This window comes from Vulpes vulpes, chromosome 2 (genome assembly GCF_048418805.1).
Source record: "Vulpes vulpes isolate BD-2025 chromosome 2, VulVul3, whole genome shotgun sequence".
Taxonomy (NCBI): Eukaryota; Metazoa; Chordata; class Mammalia; order Carnivora; family Canidae; genus Vulpes; species Vulpes vulpes.
This window is the reverse complement of record NC_132781.1, coordinates 20332419-20351869: the sequence shown is the minus strand read 5'-3', so window position 1 is coordinate 20351869 and position 19451 is coordinate 20332419. Positions and strand designations below refer to the sequence as shown.

Here is a 19451-nt window from a genome sequence, read left to right as displayed (position 1 = left end):
GGGCTAATGTCCTGACAGCAGGGAAGTGGATCTAGACAGTACTGGGTTACAGATTCTTAACAGACTGTGGAGCCAGGCTGCCTGGCTTAGAATCTCAGCTCTACCACTTACCGATACTTGACTTCAGACAAGTCATTCTGTGTTTCTTCACCTCTGAGATGGGGATGATAATAATATCCCACACACACACTCTGCACACCAGGCACATGAGGCAGGTTTAAACCAACAGTCCTCTTCCCTTTTTCCCCTCCCTGGTTGTCTCCTGTCCTCCATAACTCAGCCTCTGTAATTGCCTTAGAATATAATCCAGCACAGATCCTTTTAGAAAAGCAGGTTTATTGGTCGGGCTGCTCACCAGGACACAGCAACATGACAGGCTCCCCAGAGCCCACAGGAAACTGTACCTGCCCACAACTCAGGCCCCTTCAGCCCATCAGCACCAAGGGACCTTGTCCCACAATCCCCATCCTCCCTCAGCTGAAGCATCTCCAACCATTCAGAAGAGAGAAGGGAACCAAGAAAAGGAGGGCGGAGAAGCAAAGCTTTGTATTATAAAAAAAAAAAAAAAAAAAAAAGTTTGTGTCCCCAGGCTCCCTCCCTCCACCCCTTAAAACAATTAGCTGCAACTCTAAAAAGCAGAGAAGGGAAGATAAAGCAGAGGAGGTGAGGGAGGAGAAGGAAGCCTTCAGTCCTCCTCTTTGGACTGTGCTTTAAGGGAAAGGAAGTTGTCTTTGCTTCTGACAAGCTACCTTTACTGGGGAGGAGCAGGGGGCACTGAAGTGTCCAGCGGAGAACCTGTCAGTGGACTCCTGGACCGGAAGTAGCATCCCTGTCATCCCCGATTCAGAAGAGGAACCCACAAAGGCAAGGAGGTCTTGGCAAGTTTTGCAGCTTTATGATACTAGCGCTAGGGAAGGATCTTAAGAAACTTCCAGGAGTGAGCCAAGGCTGGGTTGGCCCACACACTCTGGGCCATCTCCACTCCAACTCTCAGCTTGGTGGCCTGGCCATTAGCACCTTTGCTCTCTTTCCAGTTGGCCTCCCTCCTAAACTCCCAGATCTCCGCAGTCTGATGCTGCCCCCTTCTGGAACCCTCATTTTCTAGACTTGAGAAACGGGCGGCCACAAGGGGCACCATTCAGATCTCAGTGAAGGGAAAGGGGTGAGACTTTCCTCTTTCTTCCCTTTGGATCATTGCTTTCTCACTGTCCACCCTTCTTATTCTGAAAATTGTCCTGCTGTCCTCGGAGAAGCCCACCAAGATGGGATTCTTGTCTTGTGTTTCTCACGCTGCTAATGAGGAGACTTCTCCTCTCTTCACTCATTTCCACTTTCTACTATTTCCCATTCTCCTTCCCAAAGCCATAACCATGTGCTGCTGCTGCAAATGCATAAACAAATTTAAGTGCTCCCTACACCACCTCCTCCTTCCCTAGGGCTCTACTTGGCTACAGCCTTCCTTGTTGGGACCCTTTACAGAGACAACCTGTGCTAGACTCTCATTCCAGGGTCAGGACTCACCCTACCCTCTTCCTCCAACTGCCCCAGGTTCTCCCAAAAGCTGCTTTCAAGTCCTCCCAGTATGGAGCCTCCCAAGTGGGCAAGGGTCCTCTTCAGGATTCACTCTTTCCTTTAATGGTAATTTTGGCTTTGAGGCCTCCAGGAATCAGAAGAGCTCAGTGCGCAGGAATGACAGCAGCTGGGTATGAGTGTGAGGCGGAGGTTGGGGGAAAGGCAGCCTACCCCAAGGGGAGTTGGGCGACTATGGAAATGACAGCAATTTCCCTTAAGATCCCTGACCTGGACGACCAGGACACGGACCACTCTCCTCTCCATTCCACCCAGACTGTGCCCAAACTGGGGTTATCCATGGAGGAGGCTGCCTCCCCCTCCCGTCTTAACAGCTGTAAGACTTGGAGGGGTGCTCCTTGAGGGGCGGTGTTGTCAATTTAGAAATATCTCAGCCCGCGTGGGGCCAAGAGAGAATGCGAAAGAGAAAGTTCCAGAGGGAAAGGCATGGGGGGGTGGGGGCAGGGAGAGGCGGGGCAGGGTGGCGCGGCCTCCCAGGCAGAGCCCCGCGTCAGCTCAGTCGCTGTCGCTCTTGTCCACCAGCACAGCATCCGACTCCTCGGTGATCTCCAGCAGCGTGTGCACGTCGGGGCTGCTCCCGCGCAGCAGGTCGGCCGCCTCGCCGCGCTCCGCGTCGCCCTCGTCGTCGTCGGCGCCCACCTCCACCATCTCGGTGGCCTTCAGCACCTCCACCTGGCCCTCGCGGATCTTCTTGACGTGGAAGGTGAAGGGCGGCACCTTGTAGACCGCCGTCTTGGAGCGCGCGTAGACCACGTGGTCGGGCGTGAAGGACTTGCGCAGCTTGTCTCGCGAGGTCTTGAGCTTCTCGCGCCGCTCGGCTGGGACGAGGCGCGTGCCCAGCTTGTTCATGCGCTTCTCGAGCGTGTGGCGCGTCTTCTCCAGGTTCTCCTTGGTCTTGAGGCGGGTCTTCTCCAGGTTTTCGCGGGTGCGCACCTTGGTCTTCTCCATCTTCTCCTTGGAGAAGGCCTTCTTGAAGTCGTCCACGCGCCGCAGGCCGCTGCGCTTGATGCGCTCGGCGCGCGACTCCTCGATGACCTCCTCCACCTCCACCGCCTCGTCCGACGACAGCTCGAGCGCCGCTGCATCCTCCTCCGGCCGCTCGCCCTCTCCCAGCTCATCGCCCTCCTTCTCGGGCAGCGCCTCTGCCTCTTTCAGCGACTTGCCGACGCTCACTTTGGCCGGCAGTTTCACTTCGTCCTAAGGGGAGAGCAGAGCCAAGAGGTGAGGGGCAGGGCGGAGGGCTGGGCGGGGACCTGGGGGACACTGAGCCAACCTGGGGCAGGATGGTGGTGATTCTGAGGAGTACATCGGCCCAGCTCCTTCGCCGGTGTATCCCCAGAGCCTTGGCACTGAGCTGGACACTGCCTGGGCGCCCAGTAAATGTGTGTTGAATGAATGGTAACTATACAGACAGGGCGAGGCGGGGAACCGAGCTTCAGGTCGGAGATTGGCCTGCAGTGGCACTGCGCTTGGGCTAAATATCTCTGAAGCCTCCAAACCTGTTCCACGCCCGCTACATCCATGCATCTCATTTTAAACGACTCCTTGCCCCTCGCGTCCCAGGGAACACAACTTAGCTTTGGAAATGGGCAGAGCGCCCTCTGGTGCACTAAGCCGCATATTGCAATAGCCCGGCCAAAATGGAAAGGGATTTGGGAAGCGGTTGAGGAGTGGGAGTAGGGGAGTGAGCTCACAGCCAGTGTCAGGGGAACCCCAGGTAGGGTAGCGTGAGGGCAAGATAAGGGGAGTGAGTTTCCCAGACTTCAGGTCATTTCAGAACGAGTCGTAGGGAAGGGGAGCTGTGCTGGGGTCCATGCTCCCCACCCTTGACCTCCTTGTACTGATTTGCTGCAGTAGAGGTCATTCCCCACCCCCCAACACATGTAGAAATTGAGAGAGGAAAGAGGAAGAAGCTGGCTGGCAGCTAAGAGCATGTTTTCTCTCCAACATGGAAATTTATTCTGGTTCTGACTTCCTAGGCTTGGAATGGAAGGGATGGATTACTTTTTCCATTGTTGGTTTGTTTTTTTTTTGTTTTGTTTTTTTTTGTTGTTGTTGTTGTTGTTGTTGTTGTTGTTTTACCCCCTGGACGGGAGCTCAAGAGCCAGGAATGGGGTCATGGTCCCAGATTCCCTGAGATCTGGAGCTCAGAGCCATTTATTTCCCTCTGCCCCTGGGAATACCTAGCACCAGCCTTGTTTTCCATTCTGGGAAGATTTTCCAAGATCCTGAGTCTGAGCCAACATTTCAGAATCTCAGGATTACCCCCCCCCCCCCCCAGAAGGTAGGGGAGGCAGAGCACAGAAAGGGAAAGGGGGCACATCCAAGAACATAAACATAAACCCAGATCTCTTTGGCCCAGACTCTCTTTAGGGACTTCACGTGAAGGAATGAGAGACTGTAGTTTTTTGAAGGGTTTTCTGAAGATTGTTTCCCAGAATTGTAAAAAAAAATAATAAAAATAAAATCCCGTCTGAGAAAAATGAGGCAACATGAATGGATCCCTCATAAACACACACACACACACACACACACCACTTGGTATCTCAGCACCACCTGCTACAGAACCCCCCCCAGCCCCCAACCTCTTTCCTCTTCCCTCCCATCTACATCCCCCCAGTTTCCTGGTTTACACTGAAAACTAGGAACACCCTCTCCCAACTTCCTTCCCTCCCTCTCAATAGCATTAGCAAGGACAAAGACTGAATGCTGGTTCCACCCCTTCTCCCAAATTGGGCACCAGCACTGCTGGGGATCAAGCTACCTCAAGCTCTCATTACTCAACTACACCTCCCAGCAGGCAAGGTGATCTGGGCTCAGGGCATGCTGGGACTTGTAGTCTCCACCTGCCATAGCTGGCTTAGTACTATCATTCTGTCCATCCCTCTGCCTCTTATCAAGCATAGAGGCACTGAAGGGGTATTTTCCTTGTTCTAGGTGTAAGAGAGTTCCAACCTCTCCTTATTTATTCATGAGAGATACAGAGAGGCAGAGACACAGGGAGAGGGAGAAGCAGGCTCCTGCAGGGAGCCTGATAGGGGACTCCATCCTGGGTCTCCAGGATCACGCCCTGGGCAGACGCTAAACCGCTGAGCCACCCAGTCATCTAACCTCTCTTAACATTCCTTCTGATTTCCAGTTGTACTCTTTGGGTTTCCTTTTTACAGTCACTTCTCTCTGCCTACTACTCGAGTCCTCTCTCCTACACACCATTTTAGGACTCTCCATGATCTAAACTCTCTGCTACCTCTTCATCCCTCTTCACCCATAATTTGCCTGCACCTCCAGTACCAAAAAAATTCCAGTTCTAATCTCTCCTTCACAGCCTGATTTTTCTTTTTTTTTTTTTTATTTTTTGTGCCTGATTTTTTTTTTATTTTATTTATCTATTCATGAGAGACAGAAAGAGAGAGAGACAGAGACACAAGCAGAGGGAGAGGCAGGCTCCACGCAAGGAGCCCGATGCGGTACTTGATCCCGGGATTCTGGGATCACGCCCTGAGCTGAAGGCAGATGCTCAGCCACCCAGGCGTCCCAGCAACCTCTCCGATTAAAATCCCACACATGCTCCACCAAAGGGTAGTGGAAAACCCCTCCTTTTACTAAACTCAGACAATGTGGATGAGCTAGGGAAAGGATTAGGGTGATGGGCAGGGAATAGTCAGGAAACAGTCCCAGCTGCTGGAAAACAAATTGACATTGTCTCCCTGCCCCACCCCCAGCATCCCTGATACCCCATCCCACCCCCACCCTTGCCCTACCCCACCCCCTAAAGGCTGAGCTGACTGTTTTCCTGGCCCCTGGCTTCCTAGATTAAAGGTGTTTGCCAAAAAATAAAAATAAAAATAAAAATAAAGGTGTTTGCCAGCTGAGCTTGAAAGCGAACAGGGCTAGGGATGGAGTTGCAGACCTCTTATAGCCAATCCCATCTTCCTAGTTCCTGATGAAAGTTCTCAAATATAACATCAGGGAGCAATCCCAGTGAAGGGAGGTTTATTATTTTTTTTAAGATTTTATTTATTTATTCATTGCGAGGGGCAGGCAGAGACATAGGCTGAGGGAGAATCAGGCTCCCTACAGGGAGCCCCATGTGGGACTTGATCCCAGGGCCCCAGGATAATGCCCTGAGCCAAAGGAACCGCTGAGCCACCCAGGGGCCCCTGAAGGGAGGTTTATTCCTGGATTTGAAGGTGTCTCTCCCACTCCAGAAAGGTATATGGAAATATAATAACCCCATTCATTGTAGGTTTCCCCCAGAGTGATGGCTTAACACCAGAGGAGCTGCCTTGGTGGAAGGTCAGGGGATGGGGGAAGAAATAACTTGACCTAAGTCCCTGGATAGTGTCCCGTGGACTGGCTCTGCAGAGGGTATACCACTATGACTAGCTTTTCCCCTTCATTAATGGATTTTCTCTTTTCTCCCCGTTTCCAAGCCAGGTTTCCCCTATGACTCACAGGCTCGGAGTGCTGTCTTGGGCCTACCCCATCTGCCTGTTGCTACAACAACCACCAACACAATTCCAAAGCGCCTCCCTCCACCCTTGGCGCAATGGCCAGGCACCCTTGTCCCACCCCTACTGCCCTGGCAGAGCTCCTGCACCAAAGGAGGGGCTTCCGGGAGTGGCAAGGAGGGAGGGCTCTGCTTGTTCTGTTTTCACGTTTTTATTAAACAAAACCACCACTCCCAACAGGCTTGGTTTCCAGAGTTACCTTTAATGACCAGGTCTGAGCAAAAGCATGCACAGTTTCCCCTGCCCCCCACCAAGCACACACAGCTCTCCAACCCAGGAAGGCACCAGTCCAAGATGAGTCTCAGGAGCCCCAGGGAGGCTTCCTGCCCCTTCCACTCCACTGCCCAACCCTGCATATACACTGACAATCCTCTGGCTTAGGAAGATTTTAATATGATTATAATGTAATGGAGCCCTACTATGTGCCTAGTCCTTGGCCAGGCACTTCACGTTTGTCAGGGAGAAGGGACAATGTCATATAACTATAAGTAGCCTTTCTTTCCTTTCCTTTTTTTTTTTTTTTAATCTTTTTGGGTTTTTTTAAAGGATTTTTAAAAAAAGAGAGAACAAGAGAGAGCATGAGTTAGGGGAGAGGCAGAGGGAGAGGCAGACTCCCTGCCAAGCAGGGAGCCTGGGCCTCCATCCCAGGATCCTGGAATCATGACTTGAGCTGAAGGTAGATGCTTAACTGAATGAGCCACCCCGGTGCCCTAATCTTTTTTTTCTTTTTAAAGAAAGTTCTGTACCCAATGTGGGGCTCAAACTTATGACCCCAAGATCAAGAGTCACATCCTCTACAGACTGAGCCAGCCAGGTGCCCCGGGAGCCTCTCTTGCCTTAGAGCTCTGTCCCCAACTACTGCCTGGAAATAACCAGAGAAGTCTTTGGAGAGGGCGTTCAGAGACCCCGGATCTGCTCAGAAAGTAAGTGAGAAGAGGGTGCAAGACTTGGGGAGAGGTAGAAAAGAGGGAAAGTTGTAAAAACTCAGGATTGTTACTTTAGATTCCCAAGACAAGGGGTGAGAGACACCAAAGGCAGAGGGTTGGTCCGTTCTGCTGGAGCAGGATTCTCCATAGGGGTAATGTTGCCCCAAGAGGGTGGAAAATGATTTTTGAGGAGAGGAAATTTTAGATATTGCAATAGCTTGTAGTGTTCAAAGAGTTCCAGTACATACACAGATATATAGTTATCTATAGTATTAAATTTTCATGGAGGAGCGGACAGTTAGGGAAAAAAATGTCTAAAACTTCTTAGACGGATGATTTTGGAAAAAAAGAAAAAAAAAAGTTGAGGAAACCCTTTTGTGCTATAGGGAAGCCAGAGGATCCAAGCCAGACCCAGCTAAAATGTCCCCCCTTCTGGCCTCTCTGAGTTGGCAGCTTTTGGGTGCCCCGCCCAAGGCAGGATCTGGCAAACATAAGGGATCCCTTTGCAAAACATTTTCTAAAAAAAAAAAAAAAGGAAAAAATAAGTGTAAATGTTTTCCTCAGCCACAGAGAGGGGGTGGACAGGGCACAGAACAGACCCCAGGCAGGCCGGGGCCTTATGAGGGCCCTCTCCAAAGAAGCTTTGAGCCAAACTGGCCTGTCCCTGAGGAGTCAGAAGGGGAACAGGAAGGAGAATCAGATGCCATGGCATAGTTTCATGCATTTCATGCAGGGCAGCACTGGGTGAAGCTCCAGTATGGTGTTTGCTGTGTCTACTATTAAGACAGAAACTGAGAGGTAAGGGAGGGCCCCATCCCTTTACCTCCCACCCCATTGCACACACCACATTCCCCTGAACTCTGCATAATGCGAGAGTGTTTTCACAATACCCACCACCCACCAGAGGCTTCGTAGAGGCCTGCCATCCCGACACTGGCCACCACTAAGGAGTGAGCTGATGGTGGACTGGAGTAACACCCCATATCCCCAACCGCATGTCACCCAGGAGACCCTAAGTGCCCCCACCAGCCATCGGCTCCTCTGGGGTGGGCAGAGGCACAGGCTCTGGGTAATAGGGCAGTGTCCTAGGCGGCTGGTCAAAGAGTGGGAGCTCAGGCACTCTCTCAGGCTTCAGGTCAAAGGGCTCAGTCTCAGGCAGAAGGTCAAATGGCACGATCTTGGGTGTGGCCAGGTCAGAGGGTGCTTTCAGCTTCTTCTTGGGCTAAGATGAGGAAAAGGGGTTTAAATGGGGCTTGAGATGGGGGCGGATGGAGTTGAGAGAAAGAGGACTTTAGTGGGCATGCAGAATTGAAGTTGGTAAGTAGGGGGAAGGGAATATGGCAGGTATTAGGCTAGAAAGGAACCATATTTTAAATGCTTCATCAAGAAGGCCCTGGGGTTGAAAGTGGGACAAACCCAAGCCCATGTTTAATAAAAAATTTATTTATTTATTTATTTATTTTAATTAATTTTTTTTTAAAGATTTTATTTATTTATTCATAGACACACAGAGAGAGAGACAGAGGGAGAAGCAGGCTCCATGCAGGGAACCTGACGTGGGACTCGATCCCGGGACTCCAGGATCACATCCCGGGCTGCAGGCGGCACCAAACCACTGTGCCACCGGGGCTGCCCTTAATAAACAATTTAAACAGAGCCCCACTCTTCCTCTAGAATCTTCCCCACTCCCATCCTTAGCTTCCTGCCTTCTATCCCTACCTAGGTGTGGTTGTGGGATAATGCTATTGAGGGCTGGAGTGAGGGAGTAAGAGGCTGCTGGGATGGAGAAGGAGCTCTCTAAGAGGTCAGTTATTGACTCTAGCTGGGGAGGCTTTCATGAATGAAAAAGAAGGCAAGTAGATGAACAACTCCACTTTCTTCAGAGTCCTATGCTGCTGATCCCATTTCTTGTTATTTCCCTGGGGCAGGGTGGGCACTGGGTGCTGCCCTGGATAAGAAGAGGAAGAGGCATAGAAGAGTGACATCCTGGCTGTTTCCCTTTGGCCATGTCCCCACCTCTTGCCTCCCTTGCCACCCCTCCCCCTCCCCATGCCTGGGATAAAGGACTCCAAGATGCAGAGAGAAATCAGGAACAAAAACCAAGCTTTTTTTATGACAGGTGGGCCTGCATCCTGGAAGACCTAGTGGTAGTTCCCATTTTCCCTCTTAAGGGGCTGAGCTGCCACTTTTGCTTTGGACCATCATGAGAAGTCAGGGAGAGGGACGGTTAGGGGCACTACCAGACTCCAGTGACACAGTGTTGGGGAAAGGCCAACATAGCAGGTGCCAACCTGCCCTGTGGAGTACAAGGAGCAGGAGGAAGTGGCAGGGAGGTCAAGGAGAAAGCCAACTGGTCCTCTCATAGCCAGATGCAGAGTCCATGCCAGGGGGTACCCATACTGGCCAGGGAGCTCCATGCCTTACCTTCTATACTGCTCCTCTCCCACTGTCATTGGCGAGTATCATTGGTCATTGGCTCTGCTTCAGCACTAGGAGGCTGAGTCGCTAATGGCCACCAATCTTAGCCACTCTAAGCAATGTTGATTGAAGCTGCACATGTACACACATACACATAGCAGCCTGAGTGCAGGGACCCTGCAGCTGTCTCCCTTGGAGGATGAAGGAGACAGAACTAACCCTCTGTTAGAATAACCTCCACTCTGATTTATAATATATTTTTTAAGGATTTTATTTATTTATTCATCAGAGACGGAGGCAGAGACACAGGCAGAGGGAGAAGCAGGCTCCATGCAGGGAGCCCAACATGGGACTCCATCCCTGGTCTCCAGGATCACGCCCTGGGCCGAAGGCAAACGCTAAACCGCTGAGCCACCCGGACTGCCCATCCACCCTGATTTCTGCTGCAGAGCCCAGGAATGGAAGGAGGAAGGAGGAAGTGGTCAGAGAATATAGCAGAAGAAGGGGTACCACCTGGATTCTGGCCCCACCTTTGACCCCCACTAACTTCAGTGACTAGGCAGTTTAACTTCCCCTCCCTGGACCTTTACTTCCCCAGCTACAGAATGAAGAAGCTGAAGTTGATTATCTATGAAGCATCTTCCAGCTCAAAAAGTCTGTAATGGCAGAATAATGAAATATTCACAAAGGTATGCTTCAATAAAATGGAACAAACCACTACTCATCACTGAGGCTGGTTGCCTAGCAACAATGTCCTCTCACTTCTATCAGTTGCTTACTCTGTGCCATTGCATCCCTTTTTTATTTTGACTTTTACAATAGTCAGACTTTATATATATATATATATATATATAAATCAGATGGAGGAGTACTATTTCCTTTGGTTTTAGGATTACCCCTAAAAATACCCTCCCTGCTTTGGATCCAGTGACCAGAAAAACTTCAGCTTTTTGGAGGAAGCACTCTTTCCATGGCCACTAGTCTTAGTGGGTGAGAGAGACAAGAGCCCCACATTGGGGTATTTGGGGACAAAAGTTTGGAGTTCTTAACAAAAGAGCCCTGATTTGCCTTAAATCCAGGAAAGAGCTATATGGGTTAGGTTAGGATTTAGGGAGGAAAAGCCAGCACGCCCTCATTCCAGCCTTGTTGCCCTCACTTTTAAAGCCTCCGAGCTCTTAATCCCTTAAATGCTTCCTGGTCCTATCCTCAGGCACTTGGAACAGGTCTGATGGGTCCCCTCAAAACTGCTCCAAAAAATGTTTATTTCCGTTTTATCCCCTTTTTCTGCATTCTAAAAGTACACTAATAATTTCTAAATCGTTGGATGGAATGCCAAACTGCTAGGTTTTGTTAGGGAGATACGGAAATGCCAGACGACAGTAATTACTCAGAAGTGGGTTCAAGGTGAGGGCTCTGATATCCTGGGGTAGGAGGTACTGAATTTCATGGGGGGTAGGGTAGGGGACCAAACGCAACCTTAACCTATGAAATCATTATGTCTAGCAGTTCCTTGAATATGAGGTGAGGCCACAGAAGGGATTCTCTCCTTTATCCTCCCCCACCAATGACCTGATCCCACAGCTGGGGCCTTCCTGGCCTTTCGTTCTCCCCTTACCCCACCCCCACTGCCACATCATCACCTCCCACATCTGGAGTGGGGAATACAGTATCCTCTCCCCTGTTCCCATTCTAGAGAACTCACACTCTCCCAGGAGGCCTTTCTCCAAATCTCTCTCTCTCTCTCTGCCTGGCCACCCAAGCATCCTACTTCTCAGCCTGACATAAATGCTGCCGCCCCCAATCTTCCCTATTAGGTCTGCCAAGGCACAGAGCTATTTTTACCTCATTCTCTTCCCAGGCCTGTAGACCTCAGAGAGTGCTACTTTTCCTTTAGCAGCTGATTACCCCCACGCCCTTGTCCCCTACCTGGACATCTGTTCTGCAGCTCAGGGAAGCGGTACTTCCCCCTTACCTCTGAGCTCCTCTCCAGGTTGGAACCATGTTACTTCTTAGTTATTTGCCCTGTGGTTTAGGGGCTCAGGGTCCCCAGTTCGAGCCATTCTTTCTAACCTTCTGCCTCCCACTGGCCCTGGTTGAGTGCAGACGCTGTCAAAGCCACCCTGTGATTCAACCTCCTACACTACTCCCACAGACACACGTTGCTGAGAGGGAGTAACAGATGCCCCTGGCCTCTGCACATGAGTTTTTCTCCCTCAATACCCGTCCTTCTCTCAGCATCTCCACCTTTGACATAGGTTTGCCTCAAGGCAGAGAACTTTCCCATGTTCTACAGTCTGGGATACTTAGTTTTTCTTTTAAGATTTTATTTATTTATTTACGAGAAACAGAGAGGCAGAGACACAGGTAGAGGGAGAAGCCGGCTCCATGCAGGGAGCCCGACGTGGGACTTGATTCCAGGTCTCCAGGATCAGGCCCTGGGCTGAAGGCAGCGCTAAACTGCTGAGCCACCTGGGCTGCCCTCGTCTGGGATATTTAGAGTGGGGACGGCAATGTATCCAAGCCCTTCAGGGCAACCCTATAATACACCAGGCTGTGGAGAAAATAGCTGGCTGGCTGTCCCAGACCCCTGCATGGTAGTCTGCCCTCAGTGACACCCCCCACACACACACCAGTGCTAATCATCTCTTTTTAAAATCTCTCTTGGGCAGCCCGGTGGCTCAGCGGCTTAATGGCACCTTCAGCCCAGGGTGTGATCCGGGAGACCCGGGATCAAGTCCCACGTCAGGCACCCTGCATGGAGCCTGCTTCTCCCTCTCTGCCTGTGTCTCTGCCTCTCTGCGTGTCTCTCATGAATAAATAAATAAAATCTTAAAAAAACAAAAAACAAAAACAACAACAACAACTCTCTCACACACACTCCTCCAAGCAGTTAGATTAAGGGGAAACAACTCTAGACATTTTCTACCAGAGTAATGTGGGTGGGTGGGTAGGTGAGCTCCTTGAGCCACTTGGGTGGAGTCCCTGGGCATTGGAGGGAGGGGGAGAGCACCACTTCTGTCTCTCCCATCACCATCTTCTCAGATGGGTACAAGTTTACCCATCCCCCTCTGTCTACTATTCCGAAACACTTGTCCTAATCTGCATCTCTCTGAGCTCCTCTTATGGAGACCCAGCCAAGGACCTCAATGTATCGCAGATCGTTACCCAGAACCCAGTTTGACCAGGCCCTGGTGCGGTCAGGAAAACCACAGCTCCCTATAGGTTTTCTCATGTAGAGGGTGTGGGAAATCTAGCCTTCCTTTTCTTTCCACTCCCTTCTGTAGGGAGAGGAAGGGGCAGAGGGAGCATAGAGTAACTCCTTCACTACCGTGATCTCACCTCCTTTGGGTGGGAACCTCAGCCTGGCCTGTGGGAAGCCCAGAGAAGCAGAAGCTGGGCACATATACCTACCTGATTAAAGATCACCAGGCCCTCAGCTCAGAACCACTTCTAACGGGATTGGAGAGGGGGGGTGGAGAGGGCCAGCAACACTGCGATTTCCATGTTTATTTGGGGTTATGATACAAAAATGGCATTTTTACCCAGGCGGGCAGAACGGGGAGAGGTGCAAAGGAAGCAACAAGCGACCTGGGCGGAGCCTGGGGCGCGCCAGCCTCCTCCCGCCTGTCCGCCTGCTGCTCTGCGGTCCCGCAGGCCAGCAGGGTGATTCTCGGCGCCTAGATCGCCGGACTCGCCAGGGTTGCCCACTCTGCTCCACCAGCCCCTCTTGCACTCCTCATGTCGTTCCTCACTCCCTCCTTACCACCCCCGCCCCTACCCTATCTTGCAGAAAGGGTTCGGGACCGCTGCGCTGCCGGCGTCCCCAAGATCCTGAAAGTGCCCAGAGGCCAGGGGCAGATCTCAGCGAGGGGACGCGGGGGCAGCCGAGGCCCTTGCGGGTCCGGGGGCGTGGGCTGGCGGTCGCGTCCCTCGCCTGGCGCAGCCCCCGCGGGTGCGTGCCTGAGCCCTGAATCACCCGCTATATCGGGCGGGCAGCGCTGGAGGCCCCAAACCTCGGCCGCGCCGCCAGTGTCCGCTTACAGCGGGCCCACCGGCCGCCAGGGACCCCTGGTTTTCCCCCAAACCCCTGGCAAGTAAGAAGACTTCACAGAGCCGACTTGGGAAAGGTCTGCGAGGGGGAGCGTCCCCGAGTCCTGCCTCCTAACTCTTGCCAGTTTGTCATCAGGTGGAGGGGGCTCAGTGAGAAGGCGTGGGGTGCGCAGCGCGCCCCTCTGCGCGCTCCAGGAATCCGCCGCCCACTCCGCCCCACCCCACCCCGCCCCACCCCACCCCACTCCAGCTGCGCGCGCCGGAAGGAGGGTGGGTCCCCCGAGCCACGCCAGGCTGGCGGGAGCGCCGCACAGCGGGCAAGTCCCCCTACCCCAAGCCCCGGAGACCGCGGGCCGGGCGCGGGCCGCCCCTCCAGCTCACCTGGTAGATCATGACTTTAAAGTTGCGGCGCCGCAGCAGCTCGGCCTCATTGACCTCCAACTTCTTGATCTGGCCGGCCTGGCGCTCCAGGCTGCCGCGCACAGTCTTCACGTTGACGCTGACCTTGCGCACCTTCTCCAGCAACTTGCTCACGGTGTTGCTCGTGGTGGCGTGTGCCTTGCCCAGCTTGCTTAGCTCGCCCTGGATGCTCTGCACCGCACCTTCCATCTCCGCCTGCCGTTCCTCCAGCTGGGCTTGAGTCAGCTGGATCTGGTCGACGGCGCCGATGATTTTGTCCAGAAGGCTCAGCACCAGCACGCCGTTCACCTGGTCCGACTTGATCAGCTCCTCAGAGCCGGCCCCTGACGGCTCCTCCACCGCTGGCTCCCCCATCGGGGAGGACCCCGGGTCCCCGACTTCGGGGTACCCGGGAAGTGGCTGCTCGATGATATGGAGCTGGGTGTCCTCCATGGCTAGCCGGAGCCGTGCGGGGCCGGCCGGGTGGAGCTGGAGCCCAGGAGAGGAGGAAGAACGGGAGGGGGGGAAGCGAGAAAGAGCGGAGAGCCGAGGAAACTCGAGCCACGTCCGTGCGCACCGGGACGGTGGCCAGAACTGTGGGGCGGGGAATCGGTGAGCTCCCTGGCTCCCGGGCCAAACCCCGGAATCTCATTGCCTATTGGCTGGCTCCACCCCAGAAAGGGAGGGACCGGGGCAGAAGGGGAGACCGATGATGAGGAAGGGGGGCAACCGAGGGGGACCCAAGAGCCGAGCGCCCCACCCTTTCCAGGATGGTTGGAATAGTTGGAGCGGGAGACTAGGGCCTCGGCTGCCAGTGGAGGCCGCGCAGCGGGACTGGGGCGGAGGAATGTGAGTCGGGAAAGGGAAACAGGTCCTAGAGTGGGGCTTTTTCCCTCCCGCTTTTTTTTTTTGCTCACCCACAAACCCGCCTAAGCCTTTTAAGTTCTAGAGCGGGATGTCAAGTAGAACATGAGATCCTAAAATCATATGCAAAACACTGCATTTGCCTGTATTTGAGAGGGGAAAAAAATCCATGGCTTCCACAGTCTTTTTCGAAGGGACGTCTACCTTCCCCACAGCCAAGTTACTAACCACTGTTCCAGAAAGCTTGAAGGGTTCTGGGGTACCCAGCTGACTGAGGCAGTAGAATATGTGATTCTTGATCTTGGGGTTGTGAGTTCAAGCTCCACCTTAGGTGCAGAAATTCTTTAAAAGTAAAATCTTTTTAAAAGATTTTTATTTATTTATTTGAGAAAGAGAGGGAGAGAGATCATAAGAGGGGTGGAGAGGCTGAGGGAAAGAGAGAGCAGACTCTCACAGAGCAGGGAGACTGTTCTGGGCTGGGTCTCCATGCCAGTCTCCATGTGGGGCTGATCCCAAGACCCAGGAATCATTACCTGAGCCAAAGGCAGATGCTTAACCAACTGAGCTACCCAGGCACCCCTTAAAAATAAAATATTTTGGGATCCCTGGGTGGCTCAGCAGTTTAGCACCTGCCTTCCGCCCAGGGTGTGATCCTGGAGTCCCGGGATTGAGTCCCACGTCGGGCTCCCTGCATGGAGCCTGCCTCTCCCTCTGCCTGTGTCTCTGCCTCTCTCTCTTTCATGAATAAATAAATAAAATCTTAAAAGAAAAAGAAGCTCTATAATTAAAAAAACAAAATAATAATAAATAATAAAATATTGTTTAAACTGCTTGAGGGGTTGTTTGGGGAAGGGAGAAATTAGATTTAGGATCAGAGTGGTAGTGAGGGGCTACAAAGCTCCTGTAGATTCCTTTTAGAATTATACTAAGAGTAGGAAAAAAAAAAAAAAGAGTAGGATTAAGTTGGACAATAAAATAGAAAGTAAAACCCGTTACAACCACTTCTCATCTCTCTCTAAAAATTACCTTTCCAGGGCAGCCTGGGTGGCTCAATGGTTTAGCGCCTGCCTTCAGCCCAAGTCGTGATCCTGGAGACCCGGGATTGAGTCCCACATTGGGCAACCTACACAGAGCCTGCTTCTCCCTCTGCCTGTGTCTCTGCCTCTCTGTGTGTGTGTCTCTGTGTGTGTCTCAGAGATAAATAAATAAAATCTTTTTTAAAAAATTACCTTTCCGGGATCCCTGGGTGGCGCAGCGGTTTAGCGCCTGCCTTTGGCCCAGGGCGCGATCCTGGAGACCCGGGATCGAATCCCACGTCAGGCTCCCGGTGCATGGAGCCTGCTTCTCCCTCTGCCTGTGTCTCTGCCTCTCTCTCTCTCTGTGACTATCATAAATAAATAAAAATTTTAAAAATCAAATAAAATAAAATAAAATAAAATAAAATAAAATAAAAAATTACCTTTCCTTGTTTCCCTTGCCAGAGAGGCCTAGGTCACACTAACTTCACAGAGCAGGACCTAGGAGTGCATCTAAGTGCATCTATCTCTGTGATCCCAGAGACTGGCCCTTGGCAATGAGAGAGGTCATCAAATCCCACCTCCTCACTTGACAGACAGGGACAAGAGGCCCTAGAGAGGGCAAGTGACTTGCCAGAAGTACCCACAGTTTAGCCTTGGCTTGGTGCTCAAATCAAGTCCCTATATACCTCTCTTGCTCTTTCTACCTTAACTCTGAGACAGGGATAGGCAGACATGGCCACCCACCCATGCTGGTTTTGAGTATTCCAGCCTGAGGATTAACTACAGACATATTTTCAACTGTGATGAATATCAAGGACCAGAATGAAGGAGGACCCTTGACTCCAAAGTCTAGAGAAAAAGAGGCTGCCTATGCTTCCCCATTTTGCTCTCCAGCACAACACTGGAGCTATGAGTTCCCTGGAGTGGCACCAGCCCTCTTTCCCCCAGAAAAGCTGCAAACCTTTTCCCTGGTTAGGAAACCAAGCTTGGGTTTCCCCAGCTGGATAGATGATGGTCTTGGCAAAAGGTCATTTCTAGTCTGGCATGCATTATCATTAGGAAAAATGAAAAACTGCTCAATGGGGGACCCAGGCCCCAACAATCCATTCAGAGAACCAAGCAAGAATGGAGCTAAAGAGCTCAGTATCTGGGACAGTCTGGGATAACCCCAATGAGTAGCATATATATATCTGTTAGAACTGACAGATTACCAATTTATTTTAGAATTTAAGAGAAAATATAGCAGTTTAAGTTACTTCTGTTGAGGATTGATAAGACTTCTAAAAAAAAAAAGAAGAGTGACAGTAGAGAGCCTTACTAGCTCTTTTATAAGGTTCTTATTTATTTAAGCAATCTCTACACCTCATGTGGGACTCAAACTCATGACCTTGAGATCAAGAGTTGCATGCTCTTTGAAACGAGCCAGCCTGAAGTAAAAGTAAAAAAAAAAAAAATTTACATTTTAAAATTGGTTATTGTTTTCACAGGTGACACACAAGATACAGATTGTGAACAGGACATAGAGAAGTAGAATGAAAAGAACTTTTCCTTTTACCCTTGTCTGCATGACTAATTTCTTTCCCAAGAGACAAATTTTACTGTTTTCTTGTGGAATCTTCTAAAGAAACACACATACATATACAGATAGATATAGATACAGATACAGATGTAGATATAGATATATATGCTCAGCACTTTGCTTTTTTTCAGTTAATAATTATACCATGAAGCTTGTTCCATATCACTGTATGTAGAGCTGACTTCTTTTCCAACATATGGATGTATTATATTTATGTAGCCAGTTCTCTATCAATGGAGATTCAGAAATTACAATTTAAACCTCATTGGGGGTCAGAGAGATACTGAAGCAGAGTTTTAGTGTTTGATTTATTTTTTGTGGTTACATGCTTGCTAGAAGGAATTAAGTCCATGCCATTTTGGCTTTCACATTAGGAAAATATTTCTATTTTTCAAAAAAGAATGTCAGTATTTGTGGATGAGTCAAAATATATCCAAGGGATAGTCCAGTGAATACATCTCTGACTCATTTGATGCTTCCTTAACAGAGTTTTGCACAAAGTGCCCTACCCCAGCATACCTACCTCCACAAAATTGCATCAGAAAAAGTTTTTTCTCCTGTTCATCTTCTTACTAAATGCCAGCTAAACCCAACAGGGGGCGTGCTGAGCCTTGTTGCATTAGCTTTATCTAGCCTGATAACCAGAAATGGAGCCCAACAAGAGCCTTACCAGAAGGCTTCACTCCATTTCAGTGGAAATCAGTTTCTCTTCATTTGGAATTACATTCAGCATGCCATTGCTTGCACTCATGGTTGATGCTTTGCATTTTCCATTGCTCACTCTATTTGCTGAAAGGCACACTGTTCCATTGTGTACTTTCAGCAGCTGAGGCAGAGTCTGTAAAAGGGATGGAGAGGTGGAAACAAACAACCCTTTGGCCTAGAAAAAGAACACCGGGATACAACTACGTCAGCAGTTGGAATCTCACAGAGCTCTGTCATATTCCTCTATCCATTCATCTGTTCGAAAAGTGTGACTACTTAATGTGAGCCAGCTACTGAACTGGGGACTTCAAGGGGGAGTAATAAAGCCCAGTCCCTCCTGTTGAGAAGTCCATAGTGTAGCAAGGGAGACAGATGCATAGATAGTTTCTGGTACAAAGTAGAAGGTGCTCCGGCAGCTCAAGGAGTACTGCCATTACTTACTGGAAGAGGGGGGAAAGGTTCACAGGGGGAGAGTTTCTGAGTGTAAAGGAGGAGAAAGGGTACACCCTTCCCCCCTCTCCCTGCAGCAATAATTTGAGGTGTGAAAGTGCAGGGCTGGGGAGGGAGATAATCAGGCATTGTTCTTTTTTTTTTTAAAGAGTTTATTTATTTATTCATGAGAGACACACAGAGAGAGGCAGAGACACAGGCAGAAGGAGAAGCAGGCTCCCCATAGGGAGCCCTACAGACTTGGGGACTCCATCCCGAAACCCCAGGACCATGCCCTGGGCCAAAGGCAGGCGCCAAACTGCTGAGGCACCCAGGTGTCCCCCATTGTTCATTTCTTATCATAATTCTGCTGTAGGTCCTATGAGTATTTAATAGGAGATCCAGCAAGGTGTGAGGGGCACAGTGTGCAATATGTTCCGTTCAGTTTTGGATCCATCCTGCGAGACATCCTAGGGTGATAGTATGTTTTGTTAACAATAAACAGTTGGGATGAGTGATGTGTCTTCACATCAGAGAAATCATCCCACATGGAAAGCCAGGTCCTTGAGCTGACTCACAGCTGCTGCAGACAGCAACAATGTTTTTCTCCCCAGATTTATAGGCACTATTCTTGTCCCTCTGACATATAGGAAAAGAAATGCCTATAATGTTTGTGTATTTCTTTTCCTCAAAAATTCCTTCCTTCTTCTTTAAACATTAATATATAGGATAGCTTTCCTGAGCCAGAAAACAGTCAAAACTATTTATTAAGAGCTAGTTTAGGGGCATCCTGGGTGTCTCAGTGGTTTAGCGCCGCCTTCAGCCCAGGGCCTGATCCTGGAGACCTGGGATGGAGTCCCACGTTGGGCTCCCTGCACGGAGCCTGCTTCTCCCTCTGCCTATCTCTCTCTCTCTCTCTCTCTCTCTGCCTCTCTCTCTGTGTGTCTCTCATGAATAAATA

At 50.6% G+C, this 19451-nt stretch overlaps 1 protein-coding gene across 1 annotated transcript; it reads right to left on the bottom strand.

Moving 5' to 3' along the window:
* Positions 1–319: 319 nt before the first annotated feature.
* On the bottom strand, positions 320–14658 carry CAVIN1 (caveolae associated protein 1). The gene is made up of 2 exons (XM_025987066.2): positions 13877–14658; positions 320–2787 (listed from the first exon to the last, which is right to left on the bottom strand). The coding sequence occupies exons 1-2, from the start codon at positions 14345–14347 to the stop codon at positions 2086–2088; spliced, it is 1173 nt and encodes a 390-aa protein (XP_025842851.2). The 5' UTR covers positions 14348–14658; the 3' UTR covers positions 320–2085.
* Positions 14659–19451: the final 4793 nt, after the last annotated feature.

Excerpts from the sequence above, each read along its gene's own strand:
- CAVIN1 (XM_025987066.2), bottom strand. The coding sequence starts at position 14,347 with ATGGAGGACACCCAGCTCCATATCATCGAGCAGCCACTTCCCGGGTAC. Across the intron at positions 2,788-13,876 it reads TTAAAGTCATGATCTACCAG|GACGAAGTGAAACTGCCGGC; the intron begins GTGAGCTGGAGG and ends CTCTCCCCTTAG.